The 19,986-nt window shown below is 49.0% G+C and overlaps 1 protein-coding gene across 7 annotated transcripts in view; it reads right to left on the bottom strand.

The window, feature by feature from the left end:
* The window catches only part of Sfswap (splicing factor SWAP), a 78,721-nt gene that overhangs the window by 17,978 nt on the left and 40,757 nt on the right, over nucleotides 1-19,986 (bottom strand). For 4 of the 7 annotated variants that reach the window (XM_059249580.1, XM_059249582.1, XM_059249584.1 and 1 more), the window contains 6 exons: nucleotides 15,928-16,168; nucleotides 14,249-14,377; nucleotides 13,574-13,667; nucleotides 12,459-12,624; nucleotides 5,625-5,855; nucleotides 4,357-4,547 (listed from right to left, as the gene is read on the bottom strand). In XM_059249580.1, the coding sequence (XP_059105563.1) occupies nucleotides 4,357-4,547; nucleotides 5,625-5,855; nucleotides 12,459-12,624; nucleotides 13,574-13,667; nucleotides 14,249-14,377; nucleotides 15,928-16,168 (1,052 nt within the window). The remainder of the gene's footprint in view (nucleotides 1-4,356; nucleotides 4,548-5,624; nucleotides 5,856-12,458; nucleotides 12,625-13,573; nucleotides 13,668-14,248; nucleotides 14,378-15,927; nucleotides 16,169-19,986) is intronic. The other 3 variants (XM_059249581.1, XM_059249583.1, XM_059249587.1) reach the window with 1 other exon arrangement.

Genomic DNA, 19,986 nt, shown 5'->3' with positions numbered 1-19,986 from the left:
ACAGCTATGTGGTTAACTGGGAAAATGTGTCAACATTTGTGGGTAGAGTACACATCAAGTTACACTCAGCAAAGTCAAGGGCAGTCTGTTCCATGAAGTTTCTCTTTCTCTCCGTCTCTGTCTCTCTCTCCCTCCCTCCTTCCTTCCTTTCTTCTTTCCGTTTTTGGTTTTTCTTAAGACAGGGTTTCTCTGTGTAGCTCTGAGCCTGTCCTGGAACTCACTCTGTAGACCAGGCTGGCCTCGAACTCACAGAGATCTGCCTGCCTCTGCCTCCCGAGTGCTGGGATCAAAGGCATGTGCCACCACTGTCTGACTCTTAGGAAGTTTCTTGATAGTGACAACATTTTGGGTTGGACTATCATTTATAAACTGTCAATTTATTATGAGACTTTTGTTTCAAAGCAATCAGACACTTATCACCATCTGCTCCTCATGTTTCCTTTCTGTTGAAGCAGTTCTGCTGAGATAATCTTCCTGTGGACAGACAGCCAGGGAGACCACTCCAGAGTCAAACATCCATGGATTATAGACAGGGCCAAGGCTGGCAGACAAGAATGGAGTCACTGAGAGAAGACACAGGCTGGCTCAGCACTGTGGTGCTGCCAGCAGAGGCAATCTTGCAACCATGACTTCTTTTTATCTATCTGCAGATATGGCTTTACATAGTTTTTATTTTTTGTTTTTGTTTTCTTTGGAGAAAAGGTTTCTCTATGCAGCCCAGGCTGTCCTGGCACTCACTCTGTAGACCAACCTGGCCTTGAATCAGAGATTCACTCACCTCTGCCTCCTGAGTGCTGGAATTAAAGGTGTGCAGCACCCCCCACTCCCCCAGAGGCTTTACATATTTCTTTTTTTTTTTTTTTTTTTGGTTTTTCGAGACAGGGTTTCTCTGTGTAGCTTTGCGCCTTTCCTGGAACTCGCTTTGGAGACCAGGCTGGCCTCGAACTCACAGAGATCTGCCTGGCTCTGCCTCCCGAGTGCTGGGATTAAAGGTGTGCGCCACCACCGCCCGGCTGGCTTTACATATTTCTTAAGATTACACTTCTTTATTTATATATTATTTGTCTTTCTGTGTGTTTAGGAGTGTGGAGGTCAGAGGACAACTACTGAGTCAGTTTTCTCTTCTCACATGTGGGTCCCAGGGATCAAACTCACGCTTATCAGGCTTGGCAACAAGCATCTCCACCTACTGAGCTTTCTCATACTGTCTTGTCTAACCTTCAGCCCCACTTTGAGATAAGGTCTCATGTAGTGCAGGCTGACTTTGAACTTGCCATAACCAAGGATGACCCAGAACTTCTGAACACCGCCCCCCCCCCAAGTGCTAGAATCATAGGGTGTGCTAATGTGTCAAAGACAACACCTAAGACCCTACACATTCCAGGCAAGCAATCCAGCAACTGAGCTATATTAGAGGTTTGCAGATGAGTCTTAATGAGTATCTTTGTTCATTGTACAAATGATAAAAGATCCAGTCAAGCTTCATACATCCCTACCCATGCAGGCCCATGTTTAAGGTTTCTCTCCTTGCTGCCCATGTCTTTCCATAGCTACAGAACTCATGTTCTTGCATTCCTTCCTGCACACCCCACGCCACAGCACCTCATGGCTGCCCTCAGCTGGGCCACAGTGCCTCATGGCTGCCCTCAGCTGGGCCACAGTGCATCATGGCTGCCCTCAGCTGGGCCACAGTGCATCATGGCTGCCCTCAGCTGTGTGTACTTTGTTCCTACATTTCTGCAGGAATAGGCCTTGTGTGAGGGACCAGAAGATAGTCCACCTCTGTGGGGTTCTGGAAAATGGGGTCACAGTGCCCTAGTGGGGTTGCTATGTTCTGCCACGTCCCTGAAAAGCTCATTCTGGGAAGGACAGGGCAAAGGTTAGCCCGAGTAGAGGACCACTAAGAACACGCAAGGTGGACACAGAGGCAGCAGTCTAGACATCCAGGAGGTGGAGAACAGCCTTTAACCACTTACTGCAGACTCCGACGGCACTTACAAGGGTCAATACAGTTAAAGTTCCAAGGGTGAAGGAGCCAGGCGTGGTGGCACATGCCCGCAACCCTGGAACTTGTGAGACTGAGGCGAGAGAACTGATGACTTCCAGCCCCCTTCCTTTTCCAACAGAGCAAACAGGAGCAAAGGGCTTCTTCTGTATTATGAGGAGAGCCAAGTGTAGAAGTCTGAATGAAGATGGCCCACAGAAGGCTCACAGGGAGGGACTCTATTGAGGGGTGTGGCCTTGCTGGAGGAAGTGTGTCACTGGGGATGGGCTTTCAGGGTTTCAGAAGCCCAAGCCAAGCCCAGTGGCACTCTTTCTTCCTGCTGCCTGACGATCTGGATGCAGAACTCTCAGCTACCTCTCCAGCACCATGTCTGCCTGCACACTGCCATGCTTCCTACCATGACGACAATGGACTAAACCTCTGAACTGTAAGCAAGCCCCAGTTGAATGTTTTCCTTTATAAGAGTTGCCGTGGTCATGGTGTCTCTTCACGGCAATAGAAGCCAAGACCAAGCGTAAGAGATATTTGGAGACATAAACCTGGAGGCAAGGTCTCGCTATGCTGTCTAGGCCATCTTCTAGATCTCGGTCTAGGCCAAGTATGGGGATTCCAGGGACATGCCTGAGAGGTTATTATATCTTTCCTAACCATTTTAATTTTTAAATCATGTACATATGTTTGTATCTGTATGTGAGTATGGCATGTGAGTGCAACTTCTTACAGAGTCCAGAAGAGGACATCAGATCCTCTGGAGGAGTTACAGGAGGCTGTGAGTTGCCTGATACAGGTGCTGGGAACCAAAATCAGAACAAAGTACCTTCACCCCCAAGTCAGAGTTTAGGATAAGAAAAAGAAAAAAAAAAGTGGCCATTATTCTGCCTTGGCCTTCCAAGTGTGATTACTGGTGTGAACTACCATGCCCAGCCGACACTAAATTTTTTTTTCAAGATTTACTTTTTTATGTGTATAGGTGTTTTGCTTGTAAGTGTGTGTCTGTGGAGGCTAGAAGAGGGTGTCAGAACTCTAGAAACTGGAGTTATGGATGGCTGTGAGTCACCATGCAGGTGCTGGGAATCAGACCCAAGTCTTCTGGAAGAACAATCATTGCTCTTAACTGCTGATCCATCTCTCCAGCCAGCCCCAGAAAGATTTTTAAATGACCATTTTTAACTGCTCTTAAGAAGCACCGAGGGGGCTTGGACCTGCCTAGGCTCAGTGAGCCGGGCTCTGCTGACTCCCCATGGGAGACCTTGATTTGGGGGATGTGGGGTGGCTTGGGAGGGAGGGCTAGGAGATGGGAGGAGGGAGGAGGTGGGATCTGTGGGTGGTATGTAGGGTGAGTAGCAAATTTAATAAAGAAAAATGAAAGGAAAACAAAAAAAGAAGCAGCACCGAGGGACAACTTTCTGATGACAGACTGTGGGTCTGCACTCCAGCTGTGTCGTCCTTCAGGCCTCGGAACAGTGGCTGCACTGCCAGTTTTCTTACTTAGAAAATTTCTATTTCTAAAATGTTCTTGAACTCCTCCATGAATTCCTAGACACCCGTGAAGTATATTTTAACCCCCCTCAAAAAAAAAAAAAAGAGATCTTGAAAGACACCTGCTCTCAAGAATCTAGACGAAAAGACCCAGGGCTGGGGATGCAGCTCAGGGCAGAGCACTTAGCGGCTACACATCTGGCCTGGGCTCCTTGACCAGGTCTAGACAGGCACGAGCAGACTTGTCACTAATGACAGAGTGCTGCTGGCAGCAGCGTTTACTGAGGGTTCCTGGTGCTAGGGACTGCTTCCCATCCCTCCACACAAGAGGACCAAGGTCCCACGTAATGATCCTGTTCAAGGCCACCACTGAGGAAGGAGCTGCCTGGACTCTCCAGGACGTCCCACACATCAGTGCTCTACCACACAGCTGCCGCCCAGAGAGGACAAGGGTGGCCGCAGTTTACTTTTTCCCTAACTACAACAACAGACACAGGTGCTGGCACTGAGATCTCTGCCCTAGTGTGAGCTCAACGACGTGGTGGCGACCACCAAGGCCCTGTTCTAGCCATACCTGTCTGACCATGCGCAGCTGGAGGCCCTGCAAGGGCAGCCATTGGCTGAGCTTCCTGATCAGGATCCACAGCTGTGTTCCGAGACCGAAGACTGCCTTTGGTGTACTTACAGGTAACTAACTGTCCCAGCATCTCTTTTCACAGACTCAAAGCCATCAGCAAAGCCTGTGACTATGCTAGAGGCAGGCGCTGGGCTGCTGGCTCTGACTCAGGCTGGGCTCCACAGCCAGAGCAGCCCAGAACCTCTTTTCATGGACTACAAAGCCAAGCACGCCATCGGGACTTCCTTCTACATACCTCTACACTGAAAGCACCCTCCTCAAGTTTTCCGACTTCGGTTTCCGGAAGAGGGTTTTTTAAGGTTTGTAAGAACAGAGCTGCTTTCCTTTTCCGTTCAGCCTGAAGCTGCTTCTCCTTGGATTCCTTGGACGCCTGGGCCAGCTTTTCCCGGGCAGCCGCGGCAAGACGGTCCTCCAGCTTTTGTTTTGCTACAGAAAACAAGAAAGGCAGTCTGCAACAGTGTTTTATTTCTAATTTTCACAGGCACCTTCTGGACCTACAACACTGCCATTTCAACGCGACCCTCAGAGCAGTAGACACTTGGGATACGGTGAAATTTTGAGAAAATAAACTTAGTATGGCATTTTTTGGGATGCACACTTTACTCTCAAAGGCAGCAAGGCTGAAGGGGTTCCATGAGGGTAGAGGCTGGAATTGCAGAACGGCTCTCATACACAGGAGCCCCATACACTCCAAGTGTCTGGGTGAATGATGCACTGAATGACGCCCTGTGGGCAGTGTCTTAGTTCAGAGGGTATGACAAACTGCTGAGCTCACAGAGTGCAAACTCCAACACACAGTGTGACTCTAAGTGCACTGAGGGAGAACAACTGTGGACCTAGGACATGCTCTCCTCTGGAAGACAGTGACTCCAAGAGCATCCTTTACTCAGTGCTATCTGGTCTGTTCATGCACACTCAGAAAATGCAATCTAAGAAAACCAGTTAGAATAGGTCGAAGCACAAACACATGAAGTAACCACTTCACTATTGAATAGGACTTATTTTGGAGGTGCAGATGTCCCCAAAATGCTAAGCATTGGTACCAGAGTTCCAGCCCCAGCCCATGCCCCCCACATGCTATTGGCCATGCTGTGACCCATGAAGATGAGCCAGGGCTGAGAAATCAGCTCTGGCAGGCATCATCTTCAAGGGTTGATGGTTCTGCTGAGAGACATTTTGACAAAGGGCCTCTCCCAGTTCGGTGCATTAACTGGAGCTGGGAGTCCAGGCCTGGTGTCTCACCCCGGGGCTGTCGTCCAAGTACAAAGTGCGTCTCCATTAGAGCCGTCCGCTTAGCGCATTAAGCTGCTCTGAGTACAGATTGCCAAGGGCGCTGCATCAAGCTAAGGAGTGCAGTGCCACACAGCACCACACACAGGGCTTTCAGAACGCTCCAGCATGGCTCCAGGCTTTGATTCGCCGCAGTCTTAGAATTTCTGGCTTAGCACTAAATCTTAACATTTGTCTTCTTTCTTTCAAGAACTTTAAAAGCTATCGACAAACCTTGCTTTGCTTCTAGCTCCTCCTGGGTGAGCTGGGGCTTCTTCTCCTCCACAAGCACACAGGGCGGGGCCGTGGCTGGGCTGGGGTTGGCCACGCTGCTCGTGCTTTCCTGGCACTCCCTGCTTTCCTCGTCCTCTTCACTGTCATCGTCCAGCTTGACTCGGTTTTTTTCCAGAGGAAGGAGGTCGTTTTCTTTGGCCTTGATGGCAAAACTTATTGGCGCAAATGAAGCTGTTGGGAAGAGGTGAGAAGTGCGACACATTTTTAGGCACCAGAGGCAGAATGTGTTGTCACAGGCCACTTACAAGAGAGATGGCTGATGGGCAGATGGCATTTGTGGTGAAGGCACAGCCTGAGAGTGTGTGTGTGTGTGTGTGTGTGTGTGTGTGTGTGTGTGTGTGTGTGTGGTCTACAGGCAGGGCTTCTGCAGTGTTAAAGGAGTCCTGTTCAAATGCTCCAGGCAAGGCATCAGACTGGGTGTGGGCAGCATAGTGGTGGTGTCACAGTAGACACACCTGCTGAATACGGAGTGGTCACCTTAGTCTTAAATGGTCAATTTCTTGTCATGTTCCTTTCTGTAAACTTGTAAACATCTACTTATTTACCTAATGTGTGCACGTCAAGGTCAGAGACAACTGGGAATCAGTCCTCTCCTACTACATGGGCTGTGGGCATTAAACTAGGGTTGGCAGAAGTGGTGGCATGTGCCTCCACTGAGCCATCTTGCTAGCCTGCCATTTTTCTTCAAAAACATTTTTTATAAGAATCTGGCTTGTAGCTGGATTGGTATGAGTAGGCATGTGACATGACTCTACTAAGAAAGTACCTAGAAATCTCCAACTACGTTTAAAAAAATAAACAAACAAACAAAAACCTAGTCTTCAAGCAAAATCCAAACCAAAACAAACACACAATTCACTCCTTTATTCGGTGAACATGACAAGCATCCTGCCAGACTTCAGTCTACACCTATTACAAACATTTCAATGTGTAACAAAAATTTAGGTGATACATCCCCAACACCTAGACACTTCAAGAGACATGCAAAGGCCTTAAAGGAGAAAGTCTTCCATCTATCTGCTCGTCAACACTGAGCCTCTCTGTCACTCACTATGCTGAGTGACTCACAACAGCCAGCCGGATGCAGTCAGACGCTATGGCCTTCATTCCTAACGGGTATCACAACGCTACACTGAAAGGCCATCTCCAGTGCACTGAACAAAGCCACCTCTGAGTAAGGTGAGCTGTGGGAAACAGATTCTAGTAGGGCTGATTTACTGCGGTGCCCCCAGCCCCAAGCTTCTCAAAGCAGGCCACTTGGCCATGTGCTGGGCTTAGGGTCTCCTCGACTTACTCCTGTGTTCCATACCCCCGTGTGGGCTAAAGAGAATTTATACCTGTGACACACACCCCATTTAATACCCACAAGCCAGAAGAACAGACTTCCATGCCACACCTGGTAAGTGGCAGAGTATACTTTGAAACTGCTTCATGTTGTCATGCTGATCAAATACTAACCAAAATCCTCATCTTTCACAATACAACCAAGATGTCTACGCTAATGCCATGATGATGATGATGATGATCTGCTGCAGCAGATTCTGAGTGGAATCTAGGACAGGGACGGAGATGCAGAACAACGCAGTCCAAGGGCCGACTGCTGAAGGAGGTGGCGAGTACTTGGTGAGGTGATGTGGGTTACTGTGTCATGTGCTGTTTTTGTACATGTCTTAAGTTTCCTTAAGAAAACTTAAGTTTGCCAGGTGGTGGTGGTGCACTCTAATCCCAGCACTCGGGAGGCAGAGGCAGATGGATCTCTGAGTTTGAGGCCAGCCTGGTCTACAGAGTGAGTTCCAGGACAGGCAGGGCTACACAGAGAAACCCTATCTTAGAAAAACAGAACAAAACAAAACAAAACAAACAACAACAAAGAGAGAGAGAGAGAGAGAGAGAGAGAGAGAGAGAGAGAGAGAGAGAGAGAGAGAGAGAGAGAAAGGGGGGGGGAGGGAAAGCCAAGTTGAACAAACAAATCCTTTACTGCCTGTATTAATATGGTCTTTTTAATAAGCAGAGGGTCAAGGACATTTTAAAAAGAGAGGAAACACTTAACCTGTGTGTCTAGGTGTCCTGCCTCACTAAGTGTTGATGATGGGAGTATCAGGTGCCCCGTGCCCCATGGCTCTGATGAGAACCAAGAGTCCAAGGTCAGAAAGCTTCTCTTGACCAGTCCAGCCAAAGGCCCTGGGAATTCTTCTGGAATATTCCGATTACACAATTTGCACACCACAGTGTACACTAACACTGATCCTAAGTTCTTTCTCCAGGTGGCCCATACGTTGTGTGATCCAGCTACATCTGCCCTTCTGCACTGTGCTCAAGCGGAGATGGACATCCTTGCCTGCTGCCTGCAGGATCCATTTCTTCTGACACATCTGACCCTCAAGGATGGGTCCAGCAGTGCCTCCCTGAGGCACATCCATGGCCTCATAGCTCCTTCTCCACTTCTCGGTAATAGCTGCACGTGTGTATATATCTATACATATATATGTGTATTTCGAGATAAGCTCTTAGCTATGTTGCCTAGGTTGGTCTTGAACTCCTGAGCCCAAAGGATTCCCCTGCCTCAAGCTCCTGAGTAGCTGGGAATGTAGGTGCCTGACACTTTGCCTGGATGAATGTAATTATTATTATTACTAATTATTATATGTTGTTCTTGTGGTGCACTCATGTGCACACGTGTGTGCAGTGAGTGCACCTGTGTGAGTAGAAAGCAGAGGTTGATGTCTTGCTCTCTTGTTCTCCATCTTGTTTTTTGACACAAGAGCTCTCACTGAAACTCGTATCTCCTGAAGGCTAGCCTGGCTGGCCAGTGAGCTCAGGGAAGCCTGTTTCTGCTCCTCCTCAACCCACACTAGGGTTACAGACCTCTGACTTTACAGTAGGTGCTAGGGATGGGACCTCAGGTCCTCACCCTTGTATAGCAGGCATTTTTACCCACAGGGCTGTCTCCTCAAGCCCGATACTAATTTTAAAAAGTCTATTTTTTCAATTTTAATTGTTTTCAATTTATTTATATGCACGAACGTTTTACCCACATTTATGTATGTGCACCATGTGCATGCCTGGATCCCCTAGGACTGGAGTCATGGATGGCTGTGAACCACTCTGTAGGTTCTGGGAAACCAACCCAGGGCCTTTGCTCTCCAGCCCCAGCATCTTGTTTAGAAGAAACCTGGCACACTAGCCACGTGTTTTTCTCTTCTGAAGAATGCCCTTAGTCCATTTTCTGACCCAGAAAAGCTCTTTTTATATATGAAAGGACATTAACCTTTTATCTTCCAACTTCTTGTCATTGCCTTTTCACTTCATTCTGGTTCTGCTCCCTAGACCTGGAAGCCTGATTTCTGGCTTCAATTCTGATTCTAAGATGATCTATGTTAACAACAACTTCCCTTCTCTCCCTGCTCCCCCCTCTTCCTCTCTACAGGTCTCACGGAGGTTCACAAAGCTGGCCTTGAGCTCCAGATCCTCCTTCTCCTTCAGTGCAGGGATCATGGGCCTGCACTACCTACACTGACTGCATGTAGACACTGACCTTTTGGAGTTACCGCTGTTAGATCCCTCCCTGAGTCTATTAACACTTTAAAAGTGAGGGGGGTTTACAAGATGGCTCAGTGGGCAGGGAGCTTGCTGCAAGGCTTGACAACTTGAGTTTAATCCCAGAGACACACATGGTGGAGGAAGAGTCAAAGTGGAGCTTACCCGTCCAGCTTCAGTTAGTATTAACTACTTAAGCTACAGAAGTACCAACGCCTTCTCAGCGCCTACTGAGACAAGACCCTGGAAGTCTGCTTGCAGACAGGTGACAGAGAGGCCACACCAGGGCCCCGGAACAAGACCCCTGCTCATTCATTCCTGTCACTGCTTTAGTGCACAGTTGGATTCCATTTTAATATTTTAACATCATGCTTCTAAGTGCTGAGGTCTATAGATCGCTGAGCTCTGAGAGCTTCTTAATTCTGTCTCCCATAAGCCCTGGAGAAGCTCTACTGACTGAGGGTAAATTAAGCCAGCCTTTAATTTGTTTTGGCCTCTTGCCTGGTTCTAGAGGCTGTTCACTAACCAATATTTTAAATTCTGCCAGACTAAAAATCTGTCAGTTTTCTTTCTCTTCTTTTCTTGAAATAATTTTGGCAATTTCTGTTTTTTTTGAAATGGTATTTTTCAGTGACTTGAGTCATTCCACTTAAGGCTATGAACATGCTATCCTTGTGCATTTTAAAAAAGATTTACAACTTTGTGTTCATATCTGTATTCTTTTTCTCTTGAGTACACACAATATAGTTTATTGGTCTTTTAAAAAATTACTTTCTCAGTAGTTTCTCCTTTAATTTGTATTCCCTGGTTTCTGCTTTTCTTATAGCATTTTATAGGTTTTTGAGAGGTTCTCACTGTCAGGAAGTCTGTATTTGAAATCCTGCCTCAGCTTCTGTAGTGCTGGGTTCTAGGCCTGTGCTACTGGCTGGGCTTCCATCCTGTGTCCCGCTCTTTGTGTGTCCCCCCTATGCCAAGGACTGAACATACCCAGGTCATGTTGCACTGCATCCCACTCACTTCCTATTTTCTTGAGTTCAATGTTCATTTAATTTTTTTGTTTGTTTAAAAACATAAACAGGCCGGGCGGTGGTGGCGCACGCCTTTAATCCCAGCACTCGGGAGGCAGAGGCAGGCGGATCTCTGTGAGTTCGAGGCCAGCCTGGGCTACCAAGTGAGTCCCAGGAAAGGCGCAAAGCTACACAGAGAAACCCTGTCTCGAAAAACCAAAAAACCAAAAAAAACAAAACAAAAAAAACAAAAAAAAACAACAACAAAACAAACAAACAAACAAAAAAAAACCCCAAACTATAAACAGGTAATGCTATTGTCTTTTCTGGAATAGTATCTTCCTGCATTTTCACTCCGAGCAGTATAGGGAATAGAATCCAGGGAAGTGTTCTACTGCAGAGCTATGCCCTAACCCATAATAATTCTTTGACGGTCTCACTGTCCTTATTTCTGTGGACTCAGGACTTCAGGGTGCTGATACGCCTACAGGTCTTCCTGTTCTGGCATTCAGACGTACAGAGAAATGATGCACCGACCTGCTTTCTCTCCTCTTCAGAGAGAAGTCTGTCTGTTTATACCTGGGTGAACTTCTTCCACATCTGTCCCTTCCTTTGAGATTTCTGAGAACTTCCGAGGCTGTCTTCTTAGTCAGTCTGACCCTGGTGATTTCATCATGCTTAACCTAGCAGTACTTCTGAGCGGTCTTCTGAAGCTGCAGTTATCAGCAGCCTAAGTTGTATAATATCCTCAACTCTTTTGAACATAAAGACCTAAGAAGCTGCTGATACTTAGGGCTAGAGGCTCAGCTGTCGTCTTCTGAATCTCAGGCCCTCAGCAGGGCTGTGCTCTTCCGTCCTGACCCGCAGAGGAGCAGGCCTGTCTTCCAGGTCTGTGGGAGGAGTGCGTCAAAAGCACTATGCAGTTCTGGCTCCCATTTCAGGCTTCTCCTACCAGGGTGGGCAGGCTGGTGCAGCAGCTGGGACTGGAGCCCTTTCTCTGCGGCCCTGCAGCCACCCCAGGCAAGACCAGTCTAGGGTGCTTCCTGGATGACAGCTGCCTCGTGGATGTCCCCTAGCTTGTCCCAGCCTCCCCCCTTCTCCTTGCTGGCAGTGGCTGTCCTGGATCACTGTCCTGCTTGTCTTCCAGCATGGGACAGCGTCTCAAACGGCTTCCAGTGCAGAAGCTGCTGCTCTGCTTGTGCCTCCGCTTACTTCAGAGGCAGGAGGTAGCCGGTCACCTGACTTTCTAACAGCGCTTTGCTGGCGATAACCGGATTCTTATGAATCCTCTCCATCCCCCCAGCCCTCCCAGAAGGCTGCTCTAGGTGAGGCAGGGGACTGCTGCCGTGTCTGCTGCAACTCTTCTAGTCAGGAGCTGCAGGCTTGTGCTTCTACTGCTGCCACTCTTGCACTGGCCACTGGGCCACCCAAGGCCCCCCACTGTCCCTCTGTCTTTAATCTCAAAGAGCCAATGCTAAATAAGGCATTCCCTAGTCACCACAGGCCTCAGGGGAAGCAAAGCCCCAGATGCTGAGCAGTACACCTCTCCAGACTGAATCACTAGAGCCACCTGCCACCATAGCAAAGCAGGGACCTCACTTATCCCTCAACACCCAACACACCACCCTTCTCTGCAGGCTCTTTTCCAGCAGGTGAAGTACCGGCTTCTTCACATTCTGCCACAGAGCTCTGCTAAGCAGCCTCAAGTAGCCTTTCTCCTGTCTTCTGTACTGCACCAGCCACTTACATACATACGCCTGTCCTGCTAGACTCCATCGTCCAGTCAGGGCCAGGGCAAGGAGAGCGAGCAGATGTGAGTGAGTGAGCGCAGCCCTGCCTGACAAGGGTGCTCAAGGGAGCCAACAGTTAGCACAGGGGCTGGAGCTGACCTAGCGGAGAGCACTTGCTCAGTTGAGCCGTGGGTGCAGTCCCCAGTACCACAAAGAACTCAACAGTTTCAAAGGTCTGGGTCTGAGTGAGGATGAAATATTATTTGAAAATTTATAAACATGTCTACTAAATGGCTCAGAACAGGCTAAAAGCTGGTAAATACTTAGACTAGCTTGCATCTACAGGGTTCCAAACACCATGCTTGGAAGCAGGACAAGGTGAGCATGCCCGAATAAGCAGCTCCAGAAGCCAAGCCCAAGGAGCCCTCATGGTTGAGGAACCTAGTCCTGTCCCTGAGGTGGGAAGCCCACGAGGCCTAGGCTTCACCTGGACAGCGCACCTTTTACCAGCTTCCCGTCCACGGTGCTCTTGCTGGACCCAGCCTCCTTCTTCCCGCTGCCTCTTCCCCCAGTCTCTGCCATACCCTCAGGAGTGCCGTCCTCTCCAGCTTCACATGACTCTTCAGCAGCGGTTTCTGTGGAAGCCTCTTCAGCTGTTGATGCTACCTGGAAAGAGAGACATCACTGTGCACTGTCACATGATGATCACGTGGTGTGTCAGTACCGTCCACAGGACAAGCCTATAAGCCCAGCACTCAGGAGGTAAAGGCAAGAAGACCGGGAGTTCAAGAGCATCCTGGCCAAACAGGTAGAGGCCAGCCTGTGCTACGTGAGTCATTCTAAAAACACACATCAAAACAATCTCCCAAACCACCTGAAACAGCATTTCCACATTTCAAATTCTGACTGGAGGTATTCTTGGGTGCTTTCAAGTGTGTGCATGCTACGGGGATTGGACCCAGGCCTCTGGTAGGTTAGGCAAGTGCTCCGCCACTCAACTACATCCCCAGTCTCCCTTTCCTTTTCGAACTCGAGAGACTAAAGTTGAAGGACGGCCTTCTCCTTGGAGCTGGCTTAGTGAGAACACTTCAGAATGGACTCCCCACTGACTACGGATGAGTGAGCGGCTTCACTTTCAGCAATCAGTTCGCAGAATAAGCTCCAGAGTGTTAGGACAAAGCACTCCCAGTGCAAGAGACCTGTGCGAGGGACTGTGTGCTGGGATAGCCAGGGCCCAGCTCTACCCTGGAGGGCCGGACAGCTCCAGCATATGCTCCGTGAGGTGCACTAACTATGGTCAAAGTAAACTGGGCACAATGGCACAGCTGCGAGTCCTGCACTTGGAGGGCTCAAGAACTGAAGGCTAGCCTGAGCTACAAGAGGCCATGTCTCCACTCCCCTCCCCAGTACTGTCCAAAGTAGCCTCTGATGCTTGAAGAGAGTGTCTTTTGTTTGGAACCCGCTGGACAAGTGGTGACCAAGGCAGGAGCGAGCGGTGACAGCTTCCCCTCTGAAGGGAGAGGCTAGGCAGAGTGCAGACTTGAGGATCAGCAGGAAGTCCCGTCTGCACCTGTCATCAAGGCTTGTTTCATGCCTCCCCACCTTCAGTGAATACCTGTGTGCTACTGCCTCCTTCCTTCTGCAGGAAGAACTGCTTCTTAAACTCGTAGTAGGCGTTGTACTGGTGCCAGGGCTGGAGAAACTCAAACCTGTGAATGGAAAAGGATTCAGTATGACCACACGCAGGCTTCGGGGTTTCTTTCCCACATGGCCTGCACTGTCCTGGACATCTAGACACTGGTCATCCCAACAACTCCAGAGATTCTACAGAGCTCCAGCCCTGCTCTATCCATTAACATGTCAATCGATCCGGCAGAGGGCTAAGCTGTTCTCCAGGGTCACAGCACAGGTAAAATGAGGTCCATGGTTTAAAGACACTGCCAGGGGTAGGGGATGAGGAGCCTTGAAAAGGGTGAATTCCAGCCTTTCAAGCACCTACATTTTTACTGCACAATAAAAACAACAACAAAACCCTCTCCAACTCTAAGTGATTCAACAGGAGAAACAAAAACATGTCCATCTAAAGACACTCCAGGGAAGATGGAAGCACAAAGGATAGTGACAGGAGTTAAAGAATGCCAGACGAAACCCCCAAATCTCATACATCTGACATGCTTACAATTTTTTGAGTTTTTGCAATGTGGGGGCTTGAGCTCAGAAATTCATGAACGCCAGGCAAACAATGGCACTGAACCACACCCCAGCCCAACATTAAACCCCTTCACCTCACCTCTGATCGTTCTTGGCTCGAACACTGGTCTCAAATTTAAGGCCGTTCCTGGCGACGTACTCTGCCAGCTTGTCGATCACAGGCTGGATGTCAGGGGGCGGGGGTATGATGGCCACGGGAGCAAGCGCACTGTGGAGAAGAGCTGGTGAGCAACCCTGACCTCAGCGTGGCTTGAGCCTGCCAATGGCAGTTGGAGGGTCCTGTCGGGCTCAGCCATGTAAGAGGAAGACTTGGTCTACAGCACTGGTTCTCAACCTTCCTAATGCTATGACCCATTAATACAGTTCTCATGGTGTGGTGACTCCCAACCATAAAATTATTTTCCTTGCTACTTCATAACTGTTATTTTGCTAGTTATGAATTGCAATGTAAATATCTGATATGTAGGATATCTGATATGGGACCCCTGTGAAAGGGTCATTCAACCCCCAAAGGGGTTGAGACCCACAGGTGGAGAACTGCTGGTCTACAGCTAAGAAGTGGGGCTTTATTCTAACCTAACAGAGGCAGCTCCTGAGCACAAACAGGGTCCAGGGCACCATTGTCAGAGTGACAATGCACGAGGCTGTGTGTGGCACCCTGTAAGCCCAATACTGGAGCCTGGGTTACACAGCTAAACCCTATCTCCAAAACAGAACCGACAGTGGGGATGTCTGAAGTCCCAGAGACAGGTTCATTCTTCCTCCTAAGTAGCATTCCCTTTTAACTATGAGCTACTTCTTGAGGACAAAACAAGGAAAGGTCATTAAAAACAGCTGGCCAGCATGGCTCTCCATCCTTCACTCTGTGTATACTTTCTCAGCAATGTGGCCCTAGATGTCATTCCCCAGTTCCTCCCACACGCTAGGCCAGTGGTCCACTTCTGAGTGAAACCCTAGCCCACACTTGACTTTTGCAGCATGAATTACAGGGAGGGGCTTTGGTCAAGTTTCTATTAGCCCTGAGACACACACAGAGGGCCCTCTGCGGGGTGCTGAGCACTCCTGTCCTTCTGCCATCGTTGGGTTTTACACTAGATGCCAACTGTGTGAGTGGTGATCTCAAGGAGTGGCCAACAGAGCCCTCCCCTCACCAACTGTATGAAACCCTACAAGCCGTCCGGACAAGTTCAGTCCACCTCACTTGGACTCTGCCTACTACTACCCAGCTGAGGTGTCAACACACTGCACAAGAGCAGCCCAGAATTAAGGAGCAGATATGGGATGCCGCCCAAGAGGCACATTTACGCATGACTAGATTTCACTGCTTAAGAACCATTTTTGGTACTGAAATAAGGTCTTGCCCTGTAGCTCATTATACAGCTGAAGATGACCTTGAATTCCTGACCCTCCTACTTCCACCTCCCCAGTGCCAGAATTACAGGTATGAAACACCTGTAATGTAATATCTAGCTGGTTTTGAACTTTTTTTTTTTTTGTTTTTTGGTATATCTCCAGCTGGTGTAGACCTCACTGTACAGATCAGGATGGCCTTGAACTCAGAGATAGCCTGACCCTGCTAGGTGGTGGCCTTGAACTTTTGATCCTTCTGCCTCAGCTTTTCAAAAGCTTCGAGTCCAGGTGTGTGGTAATAATATATGAATAGTAACTATACTAACTATGGAGACACATGTATGCAGCTCAGATCAAGAACACTGGTGTGCGGCGGCAACCTTCACGCTGAGGAGGTGGCACACGTACCTTGTGGTGGTGGTTGTAGAGGTAACCCCGCTGCTTGTTTCAGCTGTGGTTGGAGGGGGTGGAGGTGTGGTCCCAGGAGGTGGGGGTACAGTGGTAGTCACACCAGGTGAGCTGGACACAGTCACTCCAGCAGGAAGGGTGCTGTAGTAAGTGGCCACATCGATCCCAGGTGGGGGTGGTGCCAGGCAGTAGGTGCCATCTGGCAGCATGTAGTAGCTGTAGTACATGGCTGCCACAGTTGCTGTAAGAAACATGCTTTGTGAGCAGGAAGCCAGTGACAGGTGTCACAGCTTGAATCTATAATGTCCCTCCCCAGCTCGTGTTTTAGACACTTGCTCCCAGCTTATGGCGTCATTTGGAGAGGCTGTGGAACCTTTAGGAGGTGGGCCTGGTTGGCCGGAAGTATGTTACTAGGAGCAGATTTTCATAGCTATTCCCTGGCTCCTAGCTCTGGCTGGCTCTCTGCTTCCTGTACAATCACAATGTGAGCAGCCTCTGCTTCAGGCTCGCACGTTCCACAATGGATGAGAGCCTTGAAACTGTGAGGTGAAACAAACACCTCTCACCTTCTGTTGTTCCTATCAGGTATTTGATCACAGCAATGTGACAGTCACTAATGCAACAGGACAGCAAATGGTTCTGAGAGAGACCCTGGCCCAGGGCAGCATCAGTTCTGCCCACTCCAACCACACTGCTTCTGTGTCTCTGCTTAGGTTCACACCCTGGACAAGTGCACAGAAGACAGGCACAGGAACACTCCCTGGAGACAAGCCCACCTTCTTCCTTTGTGCAGGAAGGGCAGGTGGGAAAGCCCTCCCTAATCGCAGAGTGAAAACCCCTCTCTGCAGGGACAACTGATGGATGGTCCCCTTCCCACATGGCTGGCCGGGTAACCTGTGCTCACAGCGAGTGAACTCCTAACTCTCCCGTGCTCGGTTGGACACTGACTACATTTTCTGGAATCTGTTTTTTTCACTCTACTGTTCACTTTAGAAACGGTACCATCCACATGCCCAGCATGGAGCCACTGTATTCAGCTTAGAAGTCCAATGTCTCTGTAGCTGCTTCTGGCCTTTCCTATAATCAACAGCGATCGGTATCAGCTTCCTGCTCACCTTCTGCACCAGCACAGCAGCCTACTGTGCTAACCACAGCCCTGAAAGGTACCATCTTCTTGAGACTTTTTAATAGATTGATTTGGTTAATTATCTGTACGTATGAGTGTTTTGTGTATGCCTGGTGTCTGCAGAGGTCAGAAGAGGTGTCAGGTGCCCAGGACTGGAGATACAGAGTTTGTGAGCTGACATATGGGTGCGGAGAATTGAAGCCAGGTCCTCATCAAGAGCAGCAAAGACTCTTAATGGCCGAGCCAACTCTTTAGCCCACTCATCTTTTTGAAAAATGTTCAAAACCAGCACTGAGCACTGAAGGCTCAATGAAGTAACGGGGTTTTCATTTAGCAATGATGGCTACATAGGGAACTAATTTCCTCTTCATTAGGGATAGGAATGAAGGAAACTTACTCATTTCCACTTGTTCATCTGAACACAGTGGCATAGTGAAACACTGTGGATTCGGCCATACATGGCTGCTACTGAGATAAACATCACAGTGGTGTACCGATGTCCCAGAGGGGAGGAGATGTCTTTTCAGCTCAGCCTGGGAAGATGTGTAATCCCCCCATGCTGATGGCACAGTTGTGGTTTGACTCGCTTTTTATCAGGCATGTCACACACATGAAGTGTCCAGTGCCATCCCAGCTCAGTGTTACATGTAAGACTCCAGGAACAGTATAACCAGTATTTGCATGGGGCATGTGGCCAGGTGCCTTTTCCACCTCTGCTCACAGGAACACCCACTACATCTCTGCAGATGGCACAGTTGGCAGGGAGGCGTTCGTGGTAGAAGAGAGATCTTCTCACTGGAGTCTCTGTTTCCCAGGACTGAGCACTCAGTATTTGTTTGGTCAAGAAACATGATGTTGTGCTAAGATGTCCAATCCAGTAACTCGGAGACCCACCCCTACAAACACTTGATAATACTGGACAGAATATCACTATTCACAACTTAATCAACAGCAAAGCCCAAAACAGACTGTCCGGCGAACAGATCTGAGGGCACCTGCGAAACCCTGGTCTTAGAGTGGGTACAACAGAGATGACTGAGGCTAGACCCAGGGAGAGGAGACATCTGCTGTTACCTGCCTCCCAACTTCCTGCTTCATGTGACACTGCTCAGGACTTCCATTCACACCTCAGAGAAAACACTTCTGTGACCTCACAAGGACTCCAGAGGTGGTGGTGTACGGGCATAAAGCACCCCATGTCCTGCACTACGAAGATTCAAAAGACCAATGCTGCAGCCATGCATACACTTCTCCACACTGCTGTTCCCAGATCCCCAGCATTGTCAGGGCTGGGAAGGTATTAGGGAGGAAGCTGGATCTGCCCTTTCCCGTCAGGGGCGCCAAGGCAATGCACAGGTCCCAACAATGGCCGGAGAGCCAGGCTTCTCAATGGTCTCGAGCCTATTAACTCATCCCGCACACTTGAGCCCCATGGACTTTTGGGTCTTGCCACCCCAAAAGCACACAAGCCCTCACTCTCTGGTAAGTCTTTTTGGAAGTCCCTCCACAGCTCAGGCGGAGGTGGGAGCCCATCCACCTGTAGTAATTCCTTGCAATGCTAAGACTGTGGGCCAGCTACTGCCCCAGGAGTGCCACAGTTCAAAAACAGCTCTTGGCAGCTCCTGATGCACTCAGTGAGCGGAGCTTAGCTGTGCTGTTCTCAAATCAGCCAGAGCTGAAATACTGTCCAGTGATCATAGCCCACACTGGCCCAGTCCTGGCTCAGACTCCTTGGCTACACACTCTGAAACAGCGGAGTCTATAGCTCAAGCAATCTATAGTCTTGTCACCAGTTGACCCCAGGACACAGGTTCTCATGCAGCTATTTGTACCAACACCATACCACACCAAGTCAACACACACACACACACACACACACACACACACACACACACACACAGACTTTCTGATTTTATAATCTTACTTTAAAGCCTTCTGGGAGACTCTTTCAAAAAACAATACTACCACTAATCAAGTATTGTTTGTATTATCTTTGCAAAAACTTTGTTTCCATTTCAAACCACTTAATGACTTAAGATTTCATATTTTGCAAGATGAAAAGAGTACCAGAGATCAGTCAAGTAACAATGTAAGCGTATTTAATACTACTGGACTGTCCATTCAAAGACAACTCACACCATTATTCAAAGTTACACACAGAATACAGCAAGTTACGAAGTTAAATAAGACGTTATTACAAGAAAGAGGGGGCTGGAGAGATGACTCAGTGGATAAGAGCACACTGCTCTTGCAGAGGGCCCAAGTTCAGTTCCCAACGCCCACACTGGTCAGCTCATAACCACCTATAACTCCAGTTTCAGAGGATAGAACCCCTCTTCTGCCCGCCCTCCCCCCAGCACCACAAAACCCCAGAAAACAACAAAAACTATATAAAAAAAATGACACCTACACCACAGATTTGGGTAGTGGAGCCATGGCCAGCAGGTGCCTGGCTCAGGGAGCCCTCTGTGCTCTTCAATGCTGGGCTGCTACCCCCAGGACAGGCCCTCTGTGCTCTTCAATGCTGGGCTGCTACCCCCAGGACAGGCCCTCTGTGCTCTTCAATGCTGGGCTGCTACCCCCAGGACATGCCTCGAGGTCTCTGCTGCCCTCAGCACCTTATACTGAACTCTCCAAGGGTACTGCTTGTTTCCCCACCCTGACATGGGGTCCTGCTCTGTTCCCAGGCAGGCCTCTAAGCCTTGGGCTCAACTGAGCACCCTGCCTCAGTTTACTGAGGAGACAAGACTACAGGAACACACCACCATGCCTGACCAGGACTGTGTTTTTAAGTGAGTTCATGAGAACTGCAAAACCCCACACCAAATGAACCGAGAGAAACTCCAGCAGGTCCCCAAGCCATCTAGACAGCACCATGGAAAGGTGAGCTGCTAACATGCAGGCCCACTCAGAAGCACTTCTCCAGCTCCGCA

The sequence above is a fragment of the Peromyscus eremicus genome, chromosome 23 (genome assembly GCF_949786415.1).
Source record: "Peromyscus eremicus chromosome 23, PerEre_H2_v1, whole genome shotgun sequence".
In the NCBI taxonomy this organism is placed as follows: domain Eukaryota; kingdom Metazoa; phylum Chordata; class Mammalia; order Rodentia; family Cricetidae; genus Peromyscus; species Peromyscus eremicus.
The sequence above is the reverse complement of the archived record's forward strand: the minus strand, read 5'-3'. Positions and strand labels throughout refer to the sequence as shown.